The sequence below is a fragment of the Myodes glareolus genome, chromosome 12, assembly GCF_982192425.1.
Source record: "Myodes glareolus chromosome 12, mMyoGla1.1, whole genome shotgun sequence".
NCBI classification, from domain to species: Eukaryota; Metazoa; Chordata; class Mammalia; order Rodentia; family Cricetidae; genus Myodes; species Myodes glareolus.
Genome location: NC_142037.1, coordinates 51,547,116 through 51,573,539, shown reverse-complemented (window position 1 = coordinate 51,573,539; position 26,424 = coordinate 51,547,116). Strand labels below are relative to the sequence as shown.

At 38.9% G+C, this 26,424-nt stretch overlaps 1 protein-coding gene across 4 annotated transcripts in view; it reads left to right on the top strand.

Annotated features, from left to right (window-relative positions):
- Positions 1-26,424, top strand: part of Diaph3 (diaphanous related formin 3) — a 452,383-nt gene that overhangs the window by 24,097 nt on the left and 401,862 nt on the right. For 3 of the 4 annotated variants that reach the window (XM_087912261.1, XM_087912259.1, XM_087912258.1), the window contains exons 2-3: positions 559-591; positions 25,987-26,163. In XM_087912261.1, the coding sequence (XP_087768387.1) occupies positions 559-591; positions 25,987-26,163 (210 nt within the window). The remainder of the gene's footprint in view (positions 1-558; positions 592-25,986; positions 26,164-26,424) is intronic. The other variant, XM_087912260.1, reaches the window with a different exon arrangement.

Genomic DNA, 26,424 nt, shown 5'->3' with positions numbered 1-26,424 from the left:
ATCAGCAAAAGAGGTCTCAAATAAGCTGGCAATGAAATTGAAAAGTGTCTGCCATCACCACTGGTGATACATCAAAGTGATGCTAAAGACGCAGATAATCATCCCAGTGCATTCTTCATCGATACTAGAATTATTTAAGTTCATTAAGCCAGCAAAGTACTTCATTATTTCTTATGCTGCATACTAATGGTGAGTTTAAAGTTTCAGTGTTTTATAATATAAAACATTTTCTGAAAGTTATATTTAAATCTAAATGCTGTATGTCTGGATATTGAATGGTAATAATTTTTAATTGGATCAATATATTTATTGTGCCCCAGTTAGGTTATTTTTTTTGTTAGCTTCATAAAACCAAGTAATTTTAGTAAATATTTACAACTATTACATATAAGACAACGTTTGTCCATCTTCTTGAGAAATAGATTAAGACAATATATAACACACTTTCATTGCCCTGACAGGAATGTAATTACCTTCAAGTTAGCATTGTACAATGTACTTATTAACTAAAATAAAGCTATTATAAATTACTGACTGATTTTTTTCTCACACTTGCAGCATTTAAATATTAGGACACTGACAGATGATATGGTAAGGCTATTCTCAACTTTTCCTTTGTTATGTATTTTAACTAACCATGTACTGTCCTGGACATGTTATACTAACATCTTTGAAATGCCAAAACCAGCAAGTGCAAGAAATGTGTTTATAGTGCTAAAGCAGGAGCTAGAACTGGTAAAATACATTAAATTGTTGCTTGCATGCTGTGAAAAGGAATAGTCAATATGTTAATATAAAAATTTTGCTTAATTGCAAATTGTTAGTCAACTTTGAATCATTCAAATCAGGTCTCATTCTTTGATGATGCATTGCATGCTTCCAAAAGAGGAAGGAAAAGCAGTTGAAGACAAGGAAGCTTGTCAGAAAAATGTAGTTGCTAATTAAAGTAAGCCATGTTGAAATGCCATGCATGTATTTTAGATATTCTGTTTAAAAATGAGAACCAGGCATGCTTTACTTTGCATTCATGTTACTAATAGACCTTAGTGATTGCTGCCTTCGCTGTGTAGCTGAATATTGAGAAATACACTTTTGGTAGACACACACAAGTGACCTCACGGTTAATGATAAAGGAATGGCAGGAGTACCAGCAACAAACAACAACAAAAGCCCCAAGAATCTGTGAGCGCAGCCGAGAGGACAGAACTCAGTACCTCCCTGACCAGGTTTGGTATTCAACATCCCCAATACCAACCTCAAAACAGAGCGCTCAGGAAGAGTAAGCCGTCAAGATGTTTATCACCTGAAGGATCCAGGGTGCTCGCTTCGGCACCTGGAGAAGGGAGCTGTGTAAAAATGAAAAAAACATATTGACATGAGTGATTTAAAAAAAATTGAAGTAGGGTGTTGATAGATGTAGATTTTCTTGAGTAGTATCTAAGAAAAGCATCTTTTATTAAGAAGAAGAGTATATATTTGAATTTTTCTCGTTAACCTTGAGCATAGTCATGTGCCATCTAACACCAGGTAGATATTCCTAAATCCCAGGCTAGTCTAATTGTGGTCTTCAGGTTCAGTTTCTACCTGAAGTAACGTGGAGCATTAGGAGAAGACACCTGAAGTTGACCTTTGACCTCCATGCACATGCACCCAGACACAGATAATTTCATCCCCATGTAAATATCAAAGAATGAACTTAGATAAACTTTGAAGGTATGGTCTCCTATCCGCTAGGCTGTGCAGTATTCTCTATGCATTCCATCATTGACAGTAATCCCAGATGGAGCATGGCTAGCCTCGTCAGAAAACAGCAGCAATATGGAGCACGGACATAGGTTATGCAGTGTTTTCTCTCCCTGCTGTGTAGATGTTGTTTTTATTTTACAGTTGAGGACTTTGAGGCTGAGACAGTTTAGCAGCTTGTCCAAGGACACCTACTAAGCTACAAGTATACTTGTTTTACTGTCGCTTTGGTTTTTGCATGCATGTCTTCTTATTCTCCCCATACCCTATCTTTGTTTCGGTGAGAATCGAATCCAGGATCTAATGCTCACTAGATAAACATACTAACCCCCAAGGTGCATACTCAGCCTCTATAAATGAATGACTTCTTAAAGTCAGTAATAAAATCAACTGTAATTTTTATGTTTTATATTTTGATTTTATGGGAATGTACTGTGCTGTAATAGCTTTATTGAGATACAATTTACACAGTATTCATTTCACTCGCTAAAAGTTTATAATTAAGTGGTTTCTAGCATATTCCCAAAATTGCCTGTCACTATAGTCTATTTTAGAACATTTTCAGTATCTTCAAAAGAAAGCTTTGTGCCTGTCAATACTTACTGCCTGTTTCTCTTCAGCCACCAGTTTACTCTACGATTTGTATATTTTTGATATTTCAAGTAATCAGAAGAGTTTTTGGTAATTTTTAACTAAAAATGAATGACTATCATGATTTAGGATAATATTTTCAAGGTTCATTCATAATGTTTTATGAATCAAACACATTCAAGTTACAAAACATAATAGAATGAATATTTTATATTGTGGGTTAAAAAGATAGCTCAGTTGTAAATTCCCTGCTACGTAAGCATGAGAACTAAGTTGGATTCCAGCATCTCTGTTTAAAGCTTCACGAGGTGCCTCAGCAGAGATAGGCAGATAGCCTTAAAACTCACTGGCCAGTCAGCCTTGCCTAGTTGGTGAGCTCCAGGTTCGGTGATAGACTCTGCCTCAAAAATTAAGGTAGAGAAGTACAGAGGCAGACACCTGAAGTTGATCTCTGGCCTTTACCTGCATACATGCATGTGCGCGCGCACACACACACCCTAATCTTTTAAAGACGTTTATGATTTTGTTGTGGACTGCGTTTAAACTGTCTTTAGATGTAGCCATCTGTAGGCTGCAGGTTGGACGTGTTACATCCTTTCACTTTAAATCATTCTGTATATTTTTAGACTTATTAACACTTTTCACACAGTGCACTTTTCTCACATCCTGTCCTTTCATTATATGAGCACCCTTGCACAAAGCCACAGTTTTTACTTTAGTTTTAGAAACGGTCATGGAGTGGCTTCAATAGGCCGTTCTAGAAAACACCCTTGGTGTCTGCTATGTAATGGGTGGATTCCTCCCCAGCAAGATCTTCCTCAGTTTTCTCCTTCCTTCTCCCATCCCTTGCTTCTATTTCTATCCTTATGCCTGGCTTTGGCAAGATCAAAATATTTGGTAGCTAAGTGTATCTTTACCATTTCAATATTACCTGTTCTCACCAGTTTAAACTTTGGGAGGGTGGAGACAGTGAGACAATATGTGTGCCATACTTTCTTTTTTTTTTTAGTACCTGAAATGTTGTCCTTTACAGAATAATTGTTTGTTGTTTTATTCAGGGCCTCACTTGGTAGCTTAGGCTGGCCTAGAAGTCACTGATCCCAAACTCATAGCAGTCTGCCCACCTTAGCCCTCTGAGCACTAGTAGTATTGCAGGCATAAGCTACCATGGCCCAGCTCTCTAGCAAGTGTTAGAATCTGATATTAAGGACCTGCCTTACTTGTTCTGAACATCGGCCTGGCTGGTCACCATTGCCTTGATCCTATTTTCATCTTGGCTGTGCACATGGCTGTCTCCTGGCTGTTTCGCTGGTCTCTTCACCTGGACATCCTTGCCGCAGATTCTCCTTGGCACCCTCCTTTTCTAATCTTGTGCTTTATCTCGTCTCCCTAGCAGGGATGTTAGTCCAGAGAATTATACCCTGGCGGTCTGATTTGGGCAGCTGGCTCCATTTGTGACTTTGAGGTGGAGAATGCTGTGACTGTCTTGAGCAGGAGAACAGATTCTTTCTTCTGCCTTCTTGATGGATTCAGGGAAAGAGCAGTGCACTTGGAGTCATGAAAGCCCTGTTGGCAGCCAGATGTGCCCTCTGCATTGCTCTGTGGCACTGATAAACCAAGCATTCCCTTTGTCACTTATTTGCAAAGCGGGGCTTCTCATTTATCTTGACTCCTTTCTCTTAGGGTTCTGGTGGGTTCCATATAGTCTGAAGCGTATTGAAGTGCTGCTGCTCTCAGCCCTGTCCTTTTTGTCTCTTGTCTAATTGTCTCCTGGTGTGCAGTGTGCCACATTCACTGCTGGGCTGTGCAGGGGATGTGCATCGCGTGATAGTTGTGCTGTGATGAGGGAATGGGTGCCTGGATATTTTGAGGACTCTTTAAAGGGAGCCTGGCGTGTTAGAGCTCAGGGAAGCATTGCTGCTGGCACTTTGATACAATGTTGGCAGGATATTTGTAATTAGACTTTGATTTCTCCAAAGCATATATGCTCCATGTGTGCTTTAATGTAGAATCTCTTAATGTGAATAGCTGTTTGGGGGCAGAACACAAGAAAAATCAGAGGAGTAACATTTTTCTATGGCCATACATTTAAGCAACAGTATCTTAGAAAGGTTGGCACTGAAGCAGCATTAGCGTTAGAAACCCATCCCTTTGGCTGGGGAGATGACTCAGGGGAGAAAATGCCTGCTGTGCAGGCATGAGGACATCGCTTTAGATCTCCAGCACCCCAAAAGCTGGCGAGGAAGTGCAAGTCTGTGCAACCTTAGTGCTAGGGATGCAAAAGTAGGGCAAGTGGCAGGACACAGGTAAATCCTGGGGTGCTGGCCTCTGTGTGCTTTTGCTTGGGTGAGTGTGCCTGCATAAATGCATATGCCACACCCCTCTCCTATATACACACACCAAAAAAATGAACTTAGCCCTTTAAGTTGCTTTGTTAAAGGCTGGCAAGGCTGCTTCTCATTTCAGGGCTATTTCATGAATTCTCAGAATTGTATTTGGCGGGAAATAGTCTAGTTATAGGAACAAAACATTATTACAGTGGTGGTTTCCCCAGCTGTAGATTTTGAGCAGTACCCTTTTAAAACAAATCTGAACATTTGCCACAGTTAAGAGAGCAGATCAGACTTAAGAAAATGCTCAACATCCTTAGCCATCAGAGAAATGCATATCAAAACAACTCTGAGATTCTATCTATACATGTAAGAATGGCCAACATCAAAAACACCAATGACTGCTTATGCTGGAGAGGATGTGGGGTAAAGGGAACACTCCTGCATTGCTAGTGGGAGTGCAAACTGGTACAACCACTTTGGATATCAGTATGGCAATTTCTTAGAAAATTAGGAAACAACCTACTTCAAGACCCAGCAAGACCACTTTTGGGTATATATCCAAAGGATGCGCAATCGTACCACAAGGACATGTGCTCAACTATGCTCATAGCAGCACTGTTTGTCATAGCCAGAACCTGGAAACAACCTAAATGCTCCTTGACTGAAGAATAAGGATAGGGAAAATGTGGTACATTTACACAATGGAGTACTACACAGTGGGAAACAATGAAATATTAAAATTTGCCAGCAGGTGGATGGATTTAGAAAACAACATATTGAGTGAGGTAACCCAGATTCAGAAAGACAAATATCATATGTACTCACTCATAAGAGACTTTTAGATATAAAACATAGAAAAACCAGCCTACAATTCATAATCCCAGAGAGCCTAGACAGCAAAGAGGACCCTAAGAGAGACATACATGGATCCTGGGAAGTAGAAAAAGACAAGATGAGTAAATTGGGAGCATGGGGACTTTGAGAAAGGGTATAAGGGGATGGGGGAGGAGGGGTGGGGAGTGGAGAAAAATATATAGCTCAATAAAAATAATTAAAAAACACAGAGAGAGCCGATCAGGCTGCTTCACTGTTTCCTTGTGCAGTTCTGGGTTTATAAGATTTTCCTCAGAAGTAAGAAGGAAGAGGGTGGGGGAAAGGAGAGGAGGTGACGGGGATGAAAGTGTAAGTAGGGAGAATGGACATGTGCTTCATGCTGAATTATCTCCCCAACTCTCCTTTCTCTTGAGTTCTTTTGGAGTTTAGGGATAGTTTTTTTTACTTGCTTTTTACAGCCATTTTCAGTGTTCCGACTGGACTTCTTATTTCTTTTATATCACTGCATAAAGAAATGCATTTTACCATTTTTCCATTATCCATTTTTGGACTATAGCATTGGTTTTCAAACATCTATTTGACTAGGACCCATGGTAAGGTGTAACATTTGCTTTTGTGTCTTAGCCCACATAAACCTCTAAGCTGGTTCTCAATTGAAACCAAAGTTTTTATAACCAGTATGTGATGTTTCTAAGTGTAATGAACTCTGATCTTTCCCTCTTCATTTTTTCCACTTTTCTTCACTCTTCTCCATTACTTAAAAAATAGAATGGTGATCTAATACACTAAGTGGAGTTGATGACCCACAAATGACAGCCAGAGCTGGAAAACAAACACTGACCTGCAGAGAAGCTAGAGGAAGTCATGGGGCCTTTCCATTAGTGTCTGTTCTTTGTTGGCTGGAGAGCTAGGTTAGAGCGACAGCTCTGTCACCAGTTAGTGGTGCCAGTTTGTGTAAGCAGTTAGCTTTTAAGATTTGATATCTTTGTTTACAGATACTTTTCAACGGACAGTTAAGTCAAAGTGCTTGGCAAGCCATGCAATTATAAAAGTCGGTATGATAAGGTTGATGTCTGACATATACATAATATGATATTCTAGTTTGAAGGTTAAAGTCTGAAATTTGAAAGTATTTATAATTAGGTGTAAAGTATAATCATAATGTGTAACATTTTTATACCCAGAAGGCTCTCTCTTGGCTCTTTTGCGGCCAATGTTCTTCTCTGTCATGGGCCCTGACACACACTTTTTAGAGCTCCGAACTACAGTTCAGGTTGATAATTCACATAAAGTCTCACAGTATTGTCCGGCTGTGTCTGTCTCATTATTTTGTTGATACTACAGCAGGTTTGGTTCTTTCCAGTTTGGGGTTAATTTGTGAATGTAGTCACAGTGAGCATTTGCTTATATGGATATGCACTTAAACATTTTCTTTTTTTTGGGTGGAACGTATCATGCTCTATGTTTATGCTAACCTTAAAACAAATTGAAACACTTTTCTCTGATTACTGATGGTGTTCATTGTCTTTGTGTGCTTATTTCTCAGTGTTGTTTGCAATATCTATTGCTAAATGAAGAACTGTTCAAGTAATCTACTTTCTTAAGTGAGTCTTGGTAGTTTATCTTTCAAGGAATTTCTTTTTAAAATTTCATTTATGTTGTTGAATTTACAGACTTTACATTTCTTATGGCATTTTCTTATCCTTTTAATGTTGGATGTATCGACCTCCTTGCCCAAAGATGATAATGATAATTTGTGTCCTCTTCTGTTTTTCCTTGTTTAGTCTGGTTGATGTGGGTCAATGTTGCTGATTATTCAAAGAACCAGTGTTTCTTTCCAATGACTATGTTTATTGTTCACTTGTATACATATGTTAGTTTTTAAAAATTTTTCTGCTTTTTATTTTATCTATCCTGTTTCTTAAGGAAGAAGCTTAAGATACCGGTGGCTTGTCCAGGAACCTTTGCTTTAAACTTTTGTCTGAGGAATGTGTAAGCATCTCTCAACTCACTGGGATGCCTTCAGGTGCTGCTTTGTTTTTGTTGGGTTGCCACATACTAGACACCTGGGAAGAAGGAACTGCACTTAAGCACTTCCCTCCCATGATTGTCCTGTGGGCAAGTCTGTGGGGCATTTTTCTTGACCAATGATTGTTATTGAAAGGGTTCAGCCCATGTGAGTGTTGTTACCCCTGGGCTGATCCTGAGTTCTATAAGAGAGCAAGCTGAGCAAGCCAGTAAGCGTCATTCTTCCATGGTGTTCCTGCCTTGGCGTCCCTCTGTGGCGACTGTTATTGTTTTGGCAGCTTAGCCTTTCTCTTTCCCAAGTTTCTTTGAGTTGGTTTGAATGCAGCAACAGAAGAACTAGCTAGAACACTTCATTTTCATTTAGTTGGAAATATTTTATAATTCTCAAGTGACGTTTCCTTTTAAATATGGGTGCATTTGTAGTTACATATTGTTGAAACCTGGAATGTTGGATTTTTTGTAATATCTTCATCCAATTTGAAATTTTCTTGGACAGACTATAGTGTGTGTAAGTTTTGTCCCATGCCTCACATTGTGCCCTGCCTTGGTGAATATCCTGCATGTAATTTTGCTTTTGCTGCAGAGTCTAGACAGTAAATACTTCCTGAGAGTTGATATTGTTCAAGTTTTCTTCATCTTTAGTTATTCTGCCTTCCTTTCCCAACCATTTCGGGTTTTATGTATCCCTCCTTTCATTTCTGTCATTTTCTTTTCTGTGTTTTAGAGCTTTGTAGGTAAGAGCATGTTGCTGTCCCTTCATATCCATGAGGATTGGTTCCAAGACACCACACAGATCCCCAGATCCACAGTCGTTCAGTTATTTGTGTAGAACCCATGCACATCCTCCTATACACTTCAGTGATAAGGACATCAGGAGAAAACGAAAGCCATGGTCTCCCCCCTTCATGGCCTCCCCACTTTCCTGGTCAGAGCTGAGCTCAAGGGTCTGGGAGAAGGGATGTGAAGGATATGGTGGGTACCCTGTTCATAGGACCAAGGAGGCAGGTGTGCGGCCTCCCTTCATGGTCACAGGGTACAGACATCTCTCTGCAGGCACAACTCAAGAAACAAGGATATCATTTTCCTCTTTTTAGAAACTCAAAGTTCAAAGGCCAAACTCAGTGAGAAGACTGAACTCTTGGTCTTTCTTCCCTCCTAGCCGTGGCCCTCTCCCTTTCTAGTGTAAATTCCTGATAAGTAGCTATTATACTGTATTGATTAGAGGACAATGACAAGAACACATTTGCATATAATTCATACAGAGAGTCTCTCTCTCTCTCTCTCTCTCTCTCTCATTGAGGTATTTGAGTAAGTGCGTGTGTACGTGTTTACCATGCCAGGGATGTGGAGGTCATAGGATAACTTGTGATAGTTGACCCATGGGCTGTGCTAAGGTTATCAAATTGATGGGACATGCCATTACCTTCTGAACCATCTTGCTGGCCTGAGACAATTTTATAGAAATAAAACATGTAGTTTTATCCAAGTTTTAATCAACAGGTATTTGACTGTAGAGGACTGACCATGAAAGATTACCATAGTTTGTGACGTGGTCAGCATTATGAAATGACCTTTTAAAATTCCTAGTATTAGTCATTAATTTTTATTCCTTGCAAGTTTACTAGGTTTATCAACCTTACTTGATGTAATTGTTGCTTTCCATTTTGAAGAGCAGGGATTTCTTGTCCCCAGGGAGACCAGATTTCTCAGTTTCATACTCCCCTGACCTCTCCGTTTTTCTGTCTGTTGTGTCTCTGTGTGTTTTGTCTTCCTGTCTTCGACTATTATTTCTCCAGTTTCTTTCCTGTTAGCCCCTGCTCTTCTCTCTATGTGGTGCCTTACTTGGATGATCAACTCTGAAGATTCCAACTACCATGGATACCTCTGACCTTTCCTTCAGTTGAGACATTAATGCATTGGCCTTCATATGGGTGTCCCAGGTGTCCCATTTCCTCTAGGAACCAATGCCCTCTGCCAGACCTTCACTTCCACCCTACATTTGTTTTTATTCTCACATTCTCTTAAAAGGGAGCTTCACTTTTCCAGTGTTTCTTTTTCATTAACTCTTTAAATCTTTTCTGCCGGTGTCCTCATTTTTATTTGTTTGGACTCTAACCGTGTCCTCTTTCTCCCTGAGAAGCTGTGGTCTTACACAGCAATCAGAGTTAACTATCTATATTGAATTGCAGATGATATTATACTCCACTTGAGATTTCTTATTTGTGGCTGTTATCTATAGACGCTTTCATTAGCATTTTTATTGGAAATAATTTTTTTTTCATATACTATATTCTGTCCAATGTTTCCCCTCTCTTGTCTCCTCTCAGGTCTTTCTCACCTTCCCACCCATCCACTCCTTGCTTTCTTTCTCTTTAGAAAACAAACAGGTCAATAGGGAAGCAAGCAAAGCAGAATAAAGCAAAGCAAACAGGAAAAAACAAAACAAAGAGAAAACACAAATGCCCAAAGAGTACTATGTGGCAAAACATCTCCATAAATACCATTGTGTTCTTTTGTGTTGGTCTTCTACTGCTGGGCATGGGGCAGTTTGGTTTGTATGCCCAGTGAGACTCCACTGGAGAGAACTGGTTTTTTTTTTTTTTTTTTGTAAATTGCTTCAGGTCTACAGGTCTAGAAATGAGAACTCATGTCCATTTCTCTCAGTGCTTGGACCCCATCTGGCTTGGACCTGTGCCTGCTGCCACAGTCTCTGAATTCGCATGTGTATCATGTCTCGTCTTGACGATGTTGTTTTCTTGGTGTCTTCTATTCTCATTGGCTCTTAGTCTTTCTTTCTCTTCTGCAGTGTTTCAGGAGCCCTGAGGGGAGGGGTTTGATGAATACGATCCCTTTGGGACTGAGTGGTCAAAGTCTCTCACTGTCTGCACATTTTCAAGTTGTGGATTCTGTGGAGTCTCCAGGGAATGGGGATAGGGTGTGAGGACAGATCCCTGCTGGTGGTCTGCTATGTGACTGGAGCCATATCTAGGAGGGAGAGTGAAGATTCCTTACCTGATTCCCAGCCAGTGAGTCCATAGGGTTCTCAGCTAGAGAGTACTGCTAGGTACAGGTGGTTGACATAAAAAGATGGGGTGTGGTGGTAGAGGAAAGCTTGGTCCATAGAAACATCTGACAGAATCCCTAGGGAATGGAGGGAGGGAGGGAGGACAGACACCTGTAAGATGTCTGCTTCGGAGATGAGTCTTCTCTTTCCTTAGCTTTTAAACATGTCCTGTGAGGCTTTTATGGTAGGGTCCTATTTTTTAAACTTAGCCTCAGCTAATGTGTGGCTCTTCAAGGAATAAAACATTACTTGGGGAATACAGTGACTGATTGAGAGTTTATGCTAGGGGCTTGGAGCTCTTCAGTGGGATATATGTTCCCAGCCTGCTGATATTGCAGTCTTGCTTTCCTGTGCCCCAAATACATTTGATAAATGTTTAAAGAACTAAAGAAAATTCATAACAACGGAATTACGGCTACTGATTGAAAGGTACATTTAGTACTGCATTGTTAGCTTGTACTTAAGATCCCAAATACCAGCTATGTCAATGCATTTAATATTAATTGTTTTAGTATTATTAACATTTTAAACGATGGGGACAGGGAGGCAAGAGAGTTCAAGTAACCTGTTCACAATGACAGTGGTAGCTGGGGAAATCCTGGCAGGCCTGCTCCAGCAAACACGTTCATAAAGAACATTATACTCCTGCTGGAGTGGCCTTTCTTCCCTGACTGAGAATGCTAAGTGTGAACCCCAGAAGTAGATTTCATTATTTTGTCTTTCAAGCCATCTCTGTATCAAACATTTCGGTTCTAAAATTGTTTTACAGCCATTAACCTTAATCCGGAGAAAGTTCTTAGAATTGTGATGGCCTACTAGTTCTCAGAAGCTATGATGAGAAGCCAATTATTTCAAACATTTCAGGGAAAACTGAAAATCTGTGTCCCAAAGGAATAATATTTGAGAGATGCTGTGTTAGGGTTTCTATTGCTGCGAAGAGACACCATGACCATAGCAACTCTTATAAAGGGAAACATTTAATTTGGGTGGCTCACTCAGAGTTCATGTTCAGTCCATTATCATCTTGGTGGGGAGCATGGTGGCATGCAGGCAAATGTGCTAGAGAAATAGCTGAGAGTCCTATGTCTGGCAGGCAGCAAGAAGTCAGCTTACACATTGAGCTGTATTGCACGAGCATAGGAAACTTCAAAGCCCACCCCTACAGTGACACACTTCCTCCAACAAGCGCCACACCTTCTAAGACAAAGACACACCTCCTAATAGTGCCATTTTCTGTGAAATTATGGGGGCCAATTGCTGTGGTTTGTTTTGGCTTTAAGAAATACAGAAAAGCAACTTGAGTAAGGAAGTCTTTATAATTCCAGCAACAGCTGTGTCTTGCTCCCAAGTACAGACATCACGTTCTTGATTCCCTTTGAAGCAATTATGGAAGCTCTGGTCTTGGAGGCACCGTGGATTTTGCTTGGTTTGGGAAGGGGTTTCCCCAGTTCTCTGAGAAGCTCATCTTTCCCTGTGGGTCTCTTGCTCCTGAACCGTTCCCTGTTGACCGTTCAAGTCATTCAATACAGGAACTGTTGCCAGACCTCTTCTGCAGATTCTGAGTATTTGCTGTGTGATAGGGTGAACTGGTCTACCACGAAATATGTTAGGCCTTGTGAGATAAATCTGTGGAAGTAGACATCACATGTATAAAGGAAGAAAGCTTGATTCAGTGTATTCACATTCGTGCCTAGCTTTTATTAACTTTAAAATGTTAGAGCTCAACTTTAATACTTAATTATTTTGCTGGCCTACTAGGGTCGAAGTCTTTCTGTACTAAAATTTCATTTTACATTTTACTGACTTTTTATGTTTTCTTTTGTCAGTTAAAAACTACTGATAAACATGTTTTTTTTCGTATTTATTCTGCCAAGCTGTATGTGGGATATTCTCCTAGGTAAAGTAGAAATACCTCTGTAGGCCAACGAAGCTCTGTATGTGAAATAGAATATACTGAAACAAGTTCTATAAGATTTCAAGTATTTACAAAGTCAGGTGGGTCTTTCAGAACCCATTAATATGAGTTAATTATGACTTCCTGTACTTAGGTTTTCAGCAGTAGCTTTTAAGTGCTATCTCAGGATTTTTAAATATTTATGGAATAATTTAGAGAACATCTACTCAAATCAGAAGAAATGTGGGAATAAGATCAAGAGCTTTCAGATGTAACAAAGATGTAACCGAGTGTGCATACTTGTTTATTCATTTTTTGTCTACCTCTTCATTAAGCATTTATTGAGTGTCTAATGCTCTTATAGAAATATGGAAGTGTATGAGACTGTCTCTACCTGGACACGTTGGGGGAACAGATGAGCACTTACAGTATTTGCCTGCGGTGTGATAGTGGATGCTGCTGTTGATAGCGTTCAGTGGAAGTAGCAGAGTCAAGCTGATCTTGGGGAAAACTGCAGAAATGAAGGATAGATTGGAATCCAGGCTGGCTTTTATCCAGTCATAAATTTGTTTCCTAGCTATGAACAAAATGAATTTCTTGTTGAAGCATGTAAACTTGGTTGTTAGGAAGCAATTGTTTATATCTTTAGGTAATATTTGTGTGTGAGTAATATTGAGCCAAGCCACTCAAGTAAAGTGCAAAATTAATTTACAGAGCTAATTTTTATTTCATGTACAACTAGTAATATTTGAATTAGTACTAAATTACTTTTTAGTGTGCTAGTGTGTATTTCCTGTGCATATTTGCTTTACTGCTGATGTTAGTTTTGTGTTACTATTCCAAGAAGCTTGAGATTATCAGCTTCAGAGGGAGTGCGTTCGAGGGTTTCCATGACTTGGTCCTGTTGCTTGGCCGGTAGCAGCACAGTGCCTATGGCAGCAGTGCATGTCAGAGGGGCACTTTTCCTTCAGAATAGTTAAGAGGCAAAGAGAAAAGAAGGGCTGCTGAGTTCAAATGTCCTCACAGTGAGCTAACTTCTGTTAGGTCCTGTTTCCTGATAGTCACGCCTTTTGGTTCACCATAGGCAAACCAAACCTTAAGATACATGGGTTTGGGAGTCATCAAAATACAAACTTACAAATATAAAAAGTACAAAATTCTCTGGCATCATGCTTCCTTATACTTTTTTCTTTTCTTTTTCTTTTTTCTTTTTCTGTAGGAGGACTGTGAACTACCAATGTTGGGACTAGTATGGAATTCTTATTTAGTATGTACAATCCATAATCACCAAGCACACTCCTATGTGTTGTTGGGGGTTTTACTCTTGTTTTTTTGGACTCTTTGGTGGGCTCACCACCCAACTCACAAATAAATCACTCACGTGGAGACTTAGTTAGGAATGCCTGTCCTTAGCCTGACTAAGTTTCTTGCCAGCTTTCTTAACTTAAATTATCCTGACTACCCTTTTCTCTGGGATTTTTCCTTTTCTAACTTCTGTATGTCTTGTCTCTTACTTTGTGTTACTGTCTGGGTGACTGTCCCCTGACATCCTCCTCCCTTCTCTCATTGTTCGTTTTTTTCTTCCTTCCTTCGTCTATTTAAACTCTCTGCCTACCAGCCTCACCTATCCTTGCTCCTACCTCACTATTGGCCATTCATCTCTGTATTAGGCCAATCAGGTGTTTTAAACAGGCAAAGAATCACAGCTTCACAGAATTAAACAAATGCAACATAAACAAAAGCAACACATCTTTACATCATTAAACAACTGTCCCACAGCATAAACAAAAGTAATCCACCTTAAAATAGTATTCCCCAAACAGCCGTACTGTTATTAAAAATAATACTTTATTAAGGGAAGAATTGATGGTTGTATCCCTAGAAGATAAGGAAATAATTACTAATATATCCTACAAACATTACTAGAGCATTCATTCTGTGTTTAAAACCTTGGTGAACTCTAAGGGTTTATTTTAGTGTGTGTGTGTGTGTGTGTGTGTGTGTGTGTGTGTGTATGTGTGTGTGTGTGTATACGCATGTGAATAAAATAACAGTCCCTTTCTCCAGGATTTAATGCCTCTTTCAGTAAGTGTATATGCTAATAGACAGGTATTCAGAATAGTATATGTGTGATGAAATTGTGAGTCCTAGGTCTGTAGGTATCTCTTGGAAAGACCACTCTATGAACTGTCCCAGAAATTGAGAGCTGAAGCTTGAATCAACATCAGTCAAAAAAAAAGAGATGTGGTAAATTCTTTATACAAAAAGAGCATACATGTTTAGGTGGCTGTGGGTTAATCACTATATCTAGATCACATGTCATATGTAGAGAATAGTGAAGAGATTATTTGGTAATGAAGAAGGGTTTTGGTGAAACCTGAAATAAGAATCTTGCTAAGGTATTTGAAAATAATCTGAGTGCTAGGACACTTGCTTTGTGTTTAGTAAGATGAAAATCACGGCAGGGAATTCCTTGGGGTGGCAGGCATAGAGAAGCAAAGCAGGGAAGACTTGAACACTGCTCAGGAGTTGCCTCGGTGATACAAGGGGCCTGTGCTAGGGTGATGGCAGTGTGGGTAGAGAGACATTGATGAGGTACATGGTTGCCTTGTGATTCAGCGTTGATTTTTATTAGTTATCACAGTTCAGGGCATACTGCTAGTCAAGATAACTAATAGCTTTCAGCTCGCACAAATCAACATCAGACAGAAGTCACAATCAAGTCCTATACCAATAAGAACCCCTATGCTTCCGTCTCTCTCAGGTCTATTTATTCTTCTCAGCTCCTCCAGACTTCCCAGACCCTCCTACTTTGCCCTCTGGGCCTCAAAAGTTGTCTAATGTTTTCTTTCCTTCTTTCTCTAATTGAAACCTAGATGGTCTTTGATGGTTTTATTTTCCTGGTGCCTTCTTCCTTCAAAAGCTCCCGTTCTTTCTTCCTGCACCATCAGAGTGTGCAGCCTGTTACACTCCTCCTTGGTGGTCTCGTGTGCAGGTCTTCTGTCCACCCACTGTTCCACCGACGGCCTCAGAACTTCAGTGACTTTATTCTTTTTGACCGTCATTTTTGTTAGCATGCTGCATCCACCTACCAGGCAGGGTTCTTAACCTGGGGTCTGTGCTTTGCCAGGTAATCTGTGGGAGAACCTATGATATATTTAGAAATTTTGAATTTTTGTCTTTGTTAAAGTTTTAAGTCAAATTTGGTGTTTTTCTCTATTGTGAATATGGGGAAAAGAACATCTATTAATGCACCAAAAACAAACAAATGAACAAACAAACAAAACACAAAGCCCAGTACTATTGTAGTATTTACCTATGACCAATAAAAATCAGCTATTTTCAAATCTCCTTATACTTATTAAAATATTTATAAATAAGGCTATATTTAATATTTTTTAGATTTAGACTTGCCTTCATCTTTCATTTAGTTCAGTAATGAGGATATGTTAAGGCTTGTTAAATATTTTGATGGCTCCATTTTACTTTCGCTTTCATTATAATGATATATATTTACATAATATATTAGCATATATATGACATTTGAAAGTATTTTGGAAAGAGCTTCATACTAATAATTTATGGCTGTACAGTACATTTTCTCCAAGTGCCATGGCATAAAATAAAGTCCTCTGTAGGAGCTTGGGTCAGAAAGTAGGAGACAGTGTAGCATGATGTTTCTGCTTTGAGCTCTTTCCAGCTCACTGAGATGTTGGTTTAGGCCTCTGCTATCTCAGATCCTGCAGTGTGGCTCTCACGTCCCATCATGCTCATCTCTTGAGTAGGAGGCTGGTGCTCACTGTTTTTAGGTCTCACTTCTGCCCTTGCTTGGCAGGGTCTGCACAAGCAGCTTCCTAACATAGGTTCTAGCTGCAGAATGCTTGATTATGTGAATCTGTTTTCAAGCCATTGCAAAAAGATTCTGGACATAATTAAGGATGTACTTTATTTAGCAACTTTAAAAAATGTGGAACTTACATATGAACAAAATATTTAAGTTGATTAACTTTTTTTGGAGGGGTAGCAGAAAATTTTCAAAGGAGTCTTTGACTAATTACCAAATTAATAAAATGTTGATTAGTAGCTGGAAAAGCTTTTTTTTGTAATTTTGAGGATATTGAAGTTAGCATCTAGTATTTGTTAAGATTGTGCCTAAAATAGGGAGTTAGCTCATCAAACCTGAAACAATGAATAGGCTTCTTTTTTTCTTAATATGTTAACTTTTTGAGGGAGTGCTGTCTCTATCACTTAGTAAGGATATTTTAGTCCCTACACTATTGCTGTAGGACTACCATAACCAAGACAACTATGGTGTAAGAAAGACCGTAACCAGGACAACTCATATAAAAGAAAATATTTAATTGTGGCTTACTCATAGTTTCAGATGTTTAGTCCATCATCATTATGGCAGAGAGCAAGGCATGTAGGCAGACATGGTGGTAGGGAAGTAACTGTAGGGGGGAGGGAGGGAGGGAGGGAGGGGGAAAGAGAGAGAGAGAGAGAGAGAGAGAGAGAGAGAGAGAGAGAGAGAGAGAGAAGCTAGGTATGGGTTTCTGCAACCTCAAAGCCCACCCCTAGTGTCACTTTTCCTCCAACAAGGCCACTCCTGTAAGCAGAGATTGCTCGTTTGTTTCCCAGCAATCCAAACCCAAATAATCACACAGAAACTATATTAATTAGAATGCTGCTTTTACCAATGACTCAGGCATATTTCTAGCTAGCTCTTACATCTTCAGTTAACCTGTTTCTTTTAATCTATGTATTGCCACGAGGCTGTGGCTTACTGGTAAGTTTCCAGCCTGGTGTCTTTCTCCTTTGGCAGCTATATGCCATCTCCCTGATTCTGCCTAATCTTTCCCTATATCTCTGTTTGGATTTCCCACCTGGCTTTTTTTCTGCTTTGCCATAGGGCAAAGAAGCTTCTTTATTCATCAACCAATAAAAGTAAAACACATACAGAAGGACATCCCGCATCCCACACATCCTAATCCTCTTAATCCTTTCAAATGGTGACTCCTGGTGATTAAGCATTCAAATATATGAGCTTATGGTGGGGGTGGGGGGTGGGGGGTGGGGGGGAGAGGAGGCATCCTTAGTCAAACCACTGCCAAGGTTCATTGGGCAGGTAGGAACACTGCTTAGCTGCTAAGGTACACTTTCTTTTGATAATAGTTTCAGCCTCACATGGTTCCCTAATATACTACCCCATCTCCACTGCCTCTCTTGGGCAATGTCAATTTTTCTTGTTTCAGAAATCATCTTTTGCTTCAATTTGTTGCTTATTTGCTTATGAACTTTTTAGGACACTTAAAGTATTTGTTACCTGAAAATTCTAACTAGTTTTTTGTCAATCACTTTCCCAGAATGGTAAAACATTGCAGAGATGGTACTAATTTTTCCAAATTATTTTTATAATTTAGGAATTCCTCATTTACAACTTGAGTAAGTTCATCAGTTGGAAGTAATGACAGCTGTCTACCAGATGATGTTATCCAGGCTGAGTATTTAACAGAGCCAATGACAGTTGTCTTTTGGTATGGAACAGAAGGTTCCCAAACTTTGTGGCCTACAGTAGACTGTTTTCTCAAATAGTCTATTTGGGCCATGATTTTGGTGGTTGCTTAGCTAGATCGTTCTGGCTCAGGGTCTCTGAAGTTGTAATATAGAGCTTTGCAGGCGCTATGGTGATCTTTAAGCTTGGCAGGGACTTCCAAATGATCACTCATGGATTGCTATAGATAGACATCTTTATCTTTTGATAAAGTGTCTTAGTTCTTTGTCTTTGGGCCTTTCTTTATGTGCTCTTCTGAGACTGCCAGCCCCATAATCATGACAGGAAGACTTATTATTACTTATGAATGCTCGGCCTTAGTTTAAGCTTGTCCCTTCAGCTCTTAGAACTTATTTTAATCTGTTTCTGTTTGCCTATGTTTGTCTTAGAACTTTTTACCTTTCTTTCATTCTGTTATATCTTATTCATTATATTTTATGTCCTAATTTCTTGCTTTCTCTCTGCCTGGCTGGCCCTAGCATCTCCCTCTCTTTTTCCCTCTTTCTCGTATTTTGAGCCTAGATTCCTCCTCCTCCTTATTCTCTTGCTCACCAGCCCTGCCTATCCCTCTACTGCCCAGCTATTGTCTGTTCAGCTTTTTATTCGACCAATTAGGTACCTTAGATAGGCAAGGTGAAACAAATGTGACACATCTTTACATAGCTAAAAAATGCAGCATAAATAAATGCAACATAGTTAATATTCTGCAACATAAACAAATGTAACACATCTTTACATAGTTAAAGTAATATTCCACATGTTCTCATATCTGGTCCCTGGCATCTGCCAGATTGAGTGAACCAAGAAGACATAATGCCATTTATGATCTGGTTCTGTAAGCCACAATCCATAATTTCCACAATTTCCTGTTGGTCACACATCACAAGATCACTATGTGCAGTGTTAGAGACTCAGGATACAATGCTTTAACTGTTGATTGATCTAGTAGGGGCATTATATTGTAGTGGGAAAGATATAGTGTTTGTAGTTCCCAAGTACATGAATTGATAACAGGATGTCATCACTAATTTGAAAGGACATGAGTTTATAGTGTACCTTGATAGGCAATGGGGAGTGTTCATTGTCTTGTCCCGGAATGGTCAAGAATGATTTTTCATTTGTGGCTAAATGTGGCTAACAGTTTTATTTCTTGTTAACACATATCTGTAACAAATATCACTAAAATTTACTAAGTGCCTTGTACTTATGGCCATACCACAAGCTGGTGCTGGCAGGATTCAGTGCTCAGACTCCGGGGCCATGGATTTAAGCAACAAGTTGTTGAGCTGGTAATAAAGGTGATTAGAAAGTCACCTTATTTTAGTTGGTCACTTTCCCCTGAAATCTAATTTAAAAATTGCATGAAAACTGATATATAATTTTGAGTAATGTATTTTATATTTTAGGTGTGTCTTTGTATAAAATTGATTTTATAGTTAGAAGGAGCTTCTATTTGCTTATGTCTCCTGGATCCTTCTTGATTCTAACGATATGTGTTCTAGTCATATATAAACTTTCAAAACTAGCAAAATTGTTAAATACCTGAAAATTACACTGCCCTTTTAAATTAAAAAATGCTGTTGACATTTACAAAGCTATAACAATGGAAACTTTAAATAATGAGTTTCCACTATTACCATGCTATAGCTTAAAATCCAGTAGTTTTTTTAGAGTCTTTTTTGTTTAATTAATTTATTTAAGCTGTCATTACTGATTATCAGTGTGATTACTCAGCATGAGATAATACTCAGTAGGGTGCTCATTTAACTTCCCCTGAAGATAAGTGATATTAATTTATAAAACTTAGTACACCCCAGACACAGGCAAAGCCTTGTTAATTAAGTGTGGTGTTCTACCTCTAAATTGCAGTATGAAAGAATTCCCTCAGTCGTGTGTGTTTAATCAGTTCTTCAACCAATGTGAATTGCTTGTGTACTTTACCTGCCTAAGTTGAGTTTCTAGTTTGGCTTTAAGGGAAAGTTCCATATAAATTATCTAATTTTTATATAAAAATAAAAGTACATAAATTGTAGAAGACAAATCTTCCTCAGCCAAATTGCAAAATACATTAACGGTCAACTTGCTGTCAATCTGGTGTCAGACTGCCCGTCAGTTTCTTCCATCATTTGCAAGTGTAAGATGTTCTGAAAGTTTGACTGTGTTATTTTGTCCTTTGCTTCAAAAGTAAATAGTATTTGCAGACCCATGAAAGGTAAATTAGGAGTGATTTTTCTATACATGAGTGAAATCACTATGGCATCATTTTTTAAAATATGAAACTTCCCAAGCTTATGTAAAACAAGTCAAAATCACTTTGATATGTAATAGTGCTCATATTTTGTGCTAAGAGTTTACTTGGAATGCTTAATAGAACATACCTGTGTATGCTTGTAAGCTTTTACTTTAAGCTTGAGATAGTCAAGAGTCAATGTACTGTCGCAGTATAGAAAGAAGAGATTGCATTTTAAAAATATATTTAATGCTTTTCAAAATATATACTTTTTCTATCCATCCATCTATCTATCTATCTATCTATCTATCTATCTATCTATCTATCTATCTATCTATCTATCCATCTATCATTTGTCTTAATTAGGGTTTTTATTGCTGTGCAGAGACACTGTGACCACAGAAACTCCTATAAAGGAAAATATTTAATTGGAACTGACTTAGCAATTTCAGAGGTCTAGTTCATTATCTTCATGGTTGGATGTCGTGGTGTGCAGGCAGACATGTTCCTGAAAAAGGACCTGAGAGTTCTACATTTTGATCCTCAGGCAACAGAAAGTGAACTGTGTCTCTGGGTATAGTTTGAGCACAGGAGGTCTCCAATCCCATCCTCACAGTGACACACTTCTTCCAACAAGGCCATATCTACTCCAACAAAGCCACATCTCCTAAAATTGCTACTTTCTTTGGGCCTTTTTCTTTAAAACTACTACACTTTCTCTCTCTCTCTCTCTCTCTCTCTCTCTCTCTCTCTCTCTCCCTCTCTCTCATATCTCTTTCTGTGTGTATGTGTATATCTCTCTGTGTGTATGTGGTGTATGTGTTTGTGTGTAGATACCATGACTATGTGCGGAGGTCAGAAGACAACTTGTAGGAACTGATTCTCCTTCCACCTTGTCGGTCCTGGGTATTGAACTGAATCCATCAGGTTTGGCAGCTCTTTATCCCCTCAGCATCCTACCATTTCAGGCTCTTCTTGTATTTTGTTTTTCATCTTTTTAATTAAGAAGAATAAATTAAAAATATTACAATAAAAGCATAAAATTCTGATCCTTTTGTATCTCATATTACTATCTTCACCTTTCTAGATTTAGAGCCTAGAAGAGGAATGTGTTCATTTTCTTCATTTTGCCATTGGTGAGGTGTAAATTTTTCTTTTTCACTGTGTAAATTGGACCTTTCCCTAAAGCTTAATTCTAAACATTCAGGGTAGATGTGCTAATTTTACTTTAGTATTTCTATAAATTTTTGATTACGGATACAATGTTTTCTCTGTGATCTCTAAGTTTGCTACTATGGAATTTGTTATGGTTGTCTTCCATTTAGGCATGCATTTTCTTTATTGTATAGACTAAATGCATATTACTTATGCTCTGCTGTCTTTCATGTTGTTACCTTCATACCTGACATATAAAAGGAAATAAAGGACATATATATAAACTCACTTTTCTAAGTTTTATTTCTTATTTTTTAAAGTACGGGCTTTTGTAGAAAATGAACATTTTCTAAGCGCCTGCATCACCCATGAAGCTATGGTTGTGCACTGCACACTGGCTTGAATGCTTCAGTTCAGTTCACATTCCCCACTTACTGACATTTGCATTTGTAAATGATACTGTGTTTACCTTCACTTCATTGTGAGTTTCATGTGTTAATTCATTGCGCTTTGTGTCTGATAAGAGTTGGGATAGTTGGGAATTCATTCTCCATGTACAAGTACAGAAGTTAGAGCTTCAGCAGTGACTAAAGGTGAAATAACCAGTTCCTTGGTTTACAAAAATTACTTCGTTATTCCTACTTATTTTCAAAGAGCAGTCAAGACACAGAGTACAAATTGACATAGGGACTATAGCTTCTGCACACATTTTTTATTCTTTCATAGTAGAGAATGCTTATCCTGGTGATTTAGATGCCAGGGGGTTTTCTTTTTTTCTTGAGACAGGATTTCTCTGTGTAACAGTTCTGGCTGCCCTAGAACTCCTTTTGTACACCAGGCTGGCCTCGATCTCGCTGAGATCCACCTTCTTCTACTTCCGAAGTGTTGAGATTAAAGGCGTGTGCCTCCACCGCCAAGCAAGATGCCAGTGTTTTATGTAAACACATTCTACATTCTCCTTGCTCCTTATCTGTGTGACATAGCTAAGCCTCCTGACTCTACAGCTCTTTCCTCTGTCCTGGCAGCAGCTATCTGATGAATTCTCCATTGATTTTTCATTTTTTTTTTTTTGTAGATCTGGAATTTTATCTCTCATTATTTCCTTTATCTTGAAAGGGTTAGCAGTTTGTGCTGTGCTACCAGGCCTTCTGGTGGCAGGGTCTCTGCTTTTGTCTGTATTTTCCTTATTTTGCTTCCACTTATTAAAGGAATTTTGATAGAAAATCTTAGTACAGTAAGACCTTTTCTTCACAAGTCAAAGGTGCATTCCCTTTCTCCCTGGAAAAGAAAGGTCTTCCCTTATTAGAGTTGGAGGCCAGTCAGTTTACTACAGGGAAACCTGAACCCTGTTTCTTTAGTTTGAATTCAGCTCTTCTGTGGCTTTATGTGATTTGAGTGCTTGGTATCTGAACATCACTGAAAATCGGACAAACTACGTTTTTTTTTTTTTTTCCACAGTGTGCTTGTATGTGTGAGTGTATGTGTATGTGAGTATGATGGATGTGTGTGTGTGTGTGTGTGTGTGTGTGTGTGTGTTTGCATGTGTATGCTTGTGTGTATGAAAATTCATGAAGGCCAGGGGAGGGCATTGACTGTCTTGTGTGATCACTGTCTGCTTCTATCTTTCTGTCTATCATTTATAAATATCTAATTTTTAATTATTTTTCTATGTGTGTGTATGTGCACATGTGAGCAGAGGTGCCTGTGAAATTCAGAAGGCATCAGACCCTCTGGAGTTAGAATCACAGGTGGTTGTGAGTAACCCTACTTGGCTGCAGTTAACTGAACTTGGTCACTGCAACAGCAGTATGCTCTTTAACTGCTAGGCCTCTCGAGGCTTTTCTTATTCTTAGAGACTGAACCTAGTGCTGTCGGGAGGACTAGCAAGTGACCCCCTGCCTTACTTGTCCAACAACCTCCAGCTGCTGAGTTTACCAGCATCCCTAAAACAAGACCTGGCTTTCTTTGTGGGTCCTGGTGATTTTAACTCAGATCCTCTTGCTTGTGCAGCAAGTGCCCCAGCACCTGGTAGTTTTTTACTTTACCACCGAACTAGCAAGTCCCAAAATCCTGGGGTAGCTTTCTGTTTTAAATCTGATGCCCATTTTTAGGATTAAGGCTGAGTTGTCCTTTGTTACTAGCTCCAGTTTGCTCTCTGTTTCTTCAGGAGATTATGACTTTGTGAGCTGTGTTTAGCACTTCAGATGACAGTAGCCGTGATCATTTTGAACTCTGGGTGTGTCATGGACATTTCACTTAGGTCCTTCCCTGGTCTGTATCTAGGACGACACAGCTTGCAGTTGCTGAAAGCCTTTTGTGCCTCTGGAAGGATGTCGGTCAGCTTCTGCTTTCGTCAACCTTTGGCATGCTGCAGATGTGGCAAGAAAGAATCTGTAAGAGCTGGTGGCACATTTGTCCTCTGGATTTTCTGAGAGAACTGTAGTTTTCTGATCACTCAGCCAGCAACTATGCAGCTTTCAGTATGTCAATGAACACTCAACTGCTCTTTATTTTCCTATCCCTGACCCATGGTGGAAGACAGGAAGGATACTTTTGTAAACTAAAACTAATGGTCATGAAGACAGGAAAGTGGTTATGCTACCTCTTTGCATTTCATTTTTTTCTGCCCTCGCCTTCTGTTTTTTTTTTTTGAAGAAATATTTTCCAAACCTATTTCAGTTACTTAATGCTACACTCAACTTGAATTATACACCTTGATGTAAGGCTTAACAGAAATAGACCTTGTCCCTGCAGATATATAGAATGTTGAGCTCCATTCACAGAAGTGGGAAGATAGACAACAGGTCTATCTAGTTTTGAGGAATATTTTAATTCAATTTTGAAGTACTTGTGAAATGGAAGAAATTTAAGAATGCCACTAGGAACTTCTTTGTTGTTATTTGTAATACCGGATACAATGAAAACACTGCATTATTGAGTATTGAAGGCATGCTGTCAAGAAAAAGCAGTTGTACATCCCTAGTTTCTATGTAATCTCTCTATTCCCCATGTATATTCTCTGCTCCCTTTCCTTTCCAAGTAACCTCTGTTTCCTTTTTCTGTGTCTTTATTTTTCAGCTGAATTGAAAACCCAGCAACTATCATTTTGCAGCTTTTTGTGGGTTGTTTGTTAGGATGAGAGTAATAGTGGGTTGTAACTGCTTTCTAAGTTTTGCAGTGGTTAACTTAGAAGTTTAGCTCATGTCAAACAGCCTGTGTTTAAGTACAGTGCATAATATTTTCCCTAGACATTATCTTCATAGACAATTAAGAGGCCTATTTTGAATATAAATATTATTAGTTTTACATCTCATTTGTTGACCTATTTCTTTAGTGAATTAAGTAATTGCATGATTGAATTATGTTTTACAAATAAAGATTTTTAGGTGTCAGTTTTTTTTTAATGGCTCTATAGCTCTTTTAATAGGATTTTCTGCAGTAACTGAAATATTCTGGTTGTGGATTTACCAATGTGGTAACCACTAAATAATATGACCCTTGAGCACGTGAAATTTGGCTGTGCAGATGATGGACTAACCACTGAACTCAATAACCTGATGTAGATAGTGCTGCTGTAATGTATTCTGGACTTCTATAATCCACGCATTTTTAGTCATTTATTTATTTGTGTATGCAGTTGGATGGGGCAAACTCAGATCATCATTGTTGACCAGTGCCTTTGCCTACTGAGCCAATCTTGTTGGTTTCCTATTCATGTTATAGTGAAAATAATAATTTTATATTAATAGCAGTGTTGAGAGATTTACATAATCAGTAATTATGCTTTGAATAACCTTATATTCATGTAGTCTTCTTTAAATTTTTTTGCCTTTTTTATTTTTGAAAGTTTTATGAGTCTTGAAATCGGAATCTAGGTTCTTTGTGAGGACAAACAATTTCGAATGAATGGATAATTAGCTTTCTAGCTAATATTAATATATTTTCAAAAACAGTCAGCTGTTTGATCTCCTTACAGAAAACATCCTGTTAGAACGAAAATCTGCTCCATTAAGGGCCTAGTCTGTAGGTGTCCACAGAGTTCAGGTGGAGGCTGGCGTGAACTAAAAACGATGTTACCAGCTGAGTAAACCTCTGGAGGCAGTACAGTTCAGAATTCCTGACCCATGTCCTGTGGTGCCACTCCTTGTCCCCTGCTAGGGGACAGTCTGCATGAGAGCACTGGACAAGGGCAGGCGCTGCCGTAAAGGCCAGGAAGTAACATTTGGTACCATCACTGCTAGCCGACTTGGCTTTTGCTAAATTGCTCAGTCTGCTCATCTATGGAACAGGTCATCCAGCATCAGAATCTTTAATGTAACAATTTGTGACTTTTAAAATCTGAAAGACTCTTGAAGTTGTGTGATTTCCCTTCTGCCTTTAAATAGGATTCCTTTTCAACACTTTTATTCAATACTGCTAACTTTGAAGTTTCTGATTGTGACTGTCATTGAATAAATCAGTGACAATGTGATTGGCCCTGTGTTTTTCCTTGTTTTTGGAACTAGATAAGTGTTGATGCGTGAGAAAATATTGACTTGTTTGCTATTTTCTCTTTCTTCATAGCTGGACAAATTTGCTAGCATAAGAATTCCAGGGAGCAAGAAAGAGAGACCTCCTCTTCCCCACCTGAAGACCGCGTCTGGAAGCAGTGACCGCTCCTCAGTGACTTCAGAGACAGGGGAAAACATTCCAAAGCTGCTGTCTGAGAACGAAGTCTTACAACTCTTTGAGAAGATGATGGTAAGAATTTCCATCCATTTTTGGTTTTCCATTTTATTCTGCGTCTATTAACAACTGAAGTATCAAATGGCGTCCTTTTATCTTTAGTGGATTGTGTGATCGAGTTCATTTGCTCTTCGGATGGTTGCAGTGCTTTCTTGTCATCGAATGTTCTGGGTTGTTTCTTTGTCCCTGTTTTATTCTATCTCCAGCTATCAGTGTATCCATGTGATGTCAGACACTCTCTCGGTTGTCTACATAGAACTGAACCTGGTCCCTTTG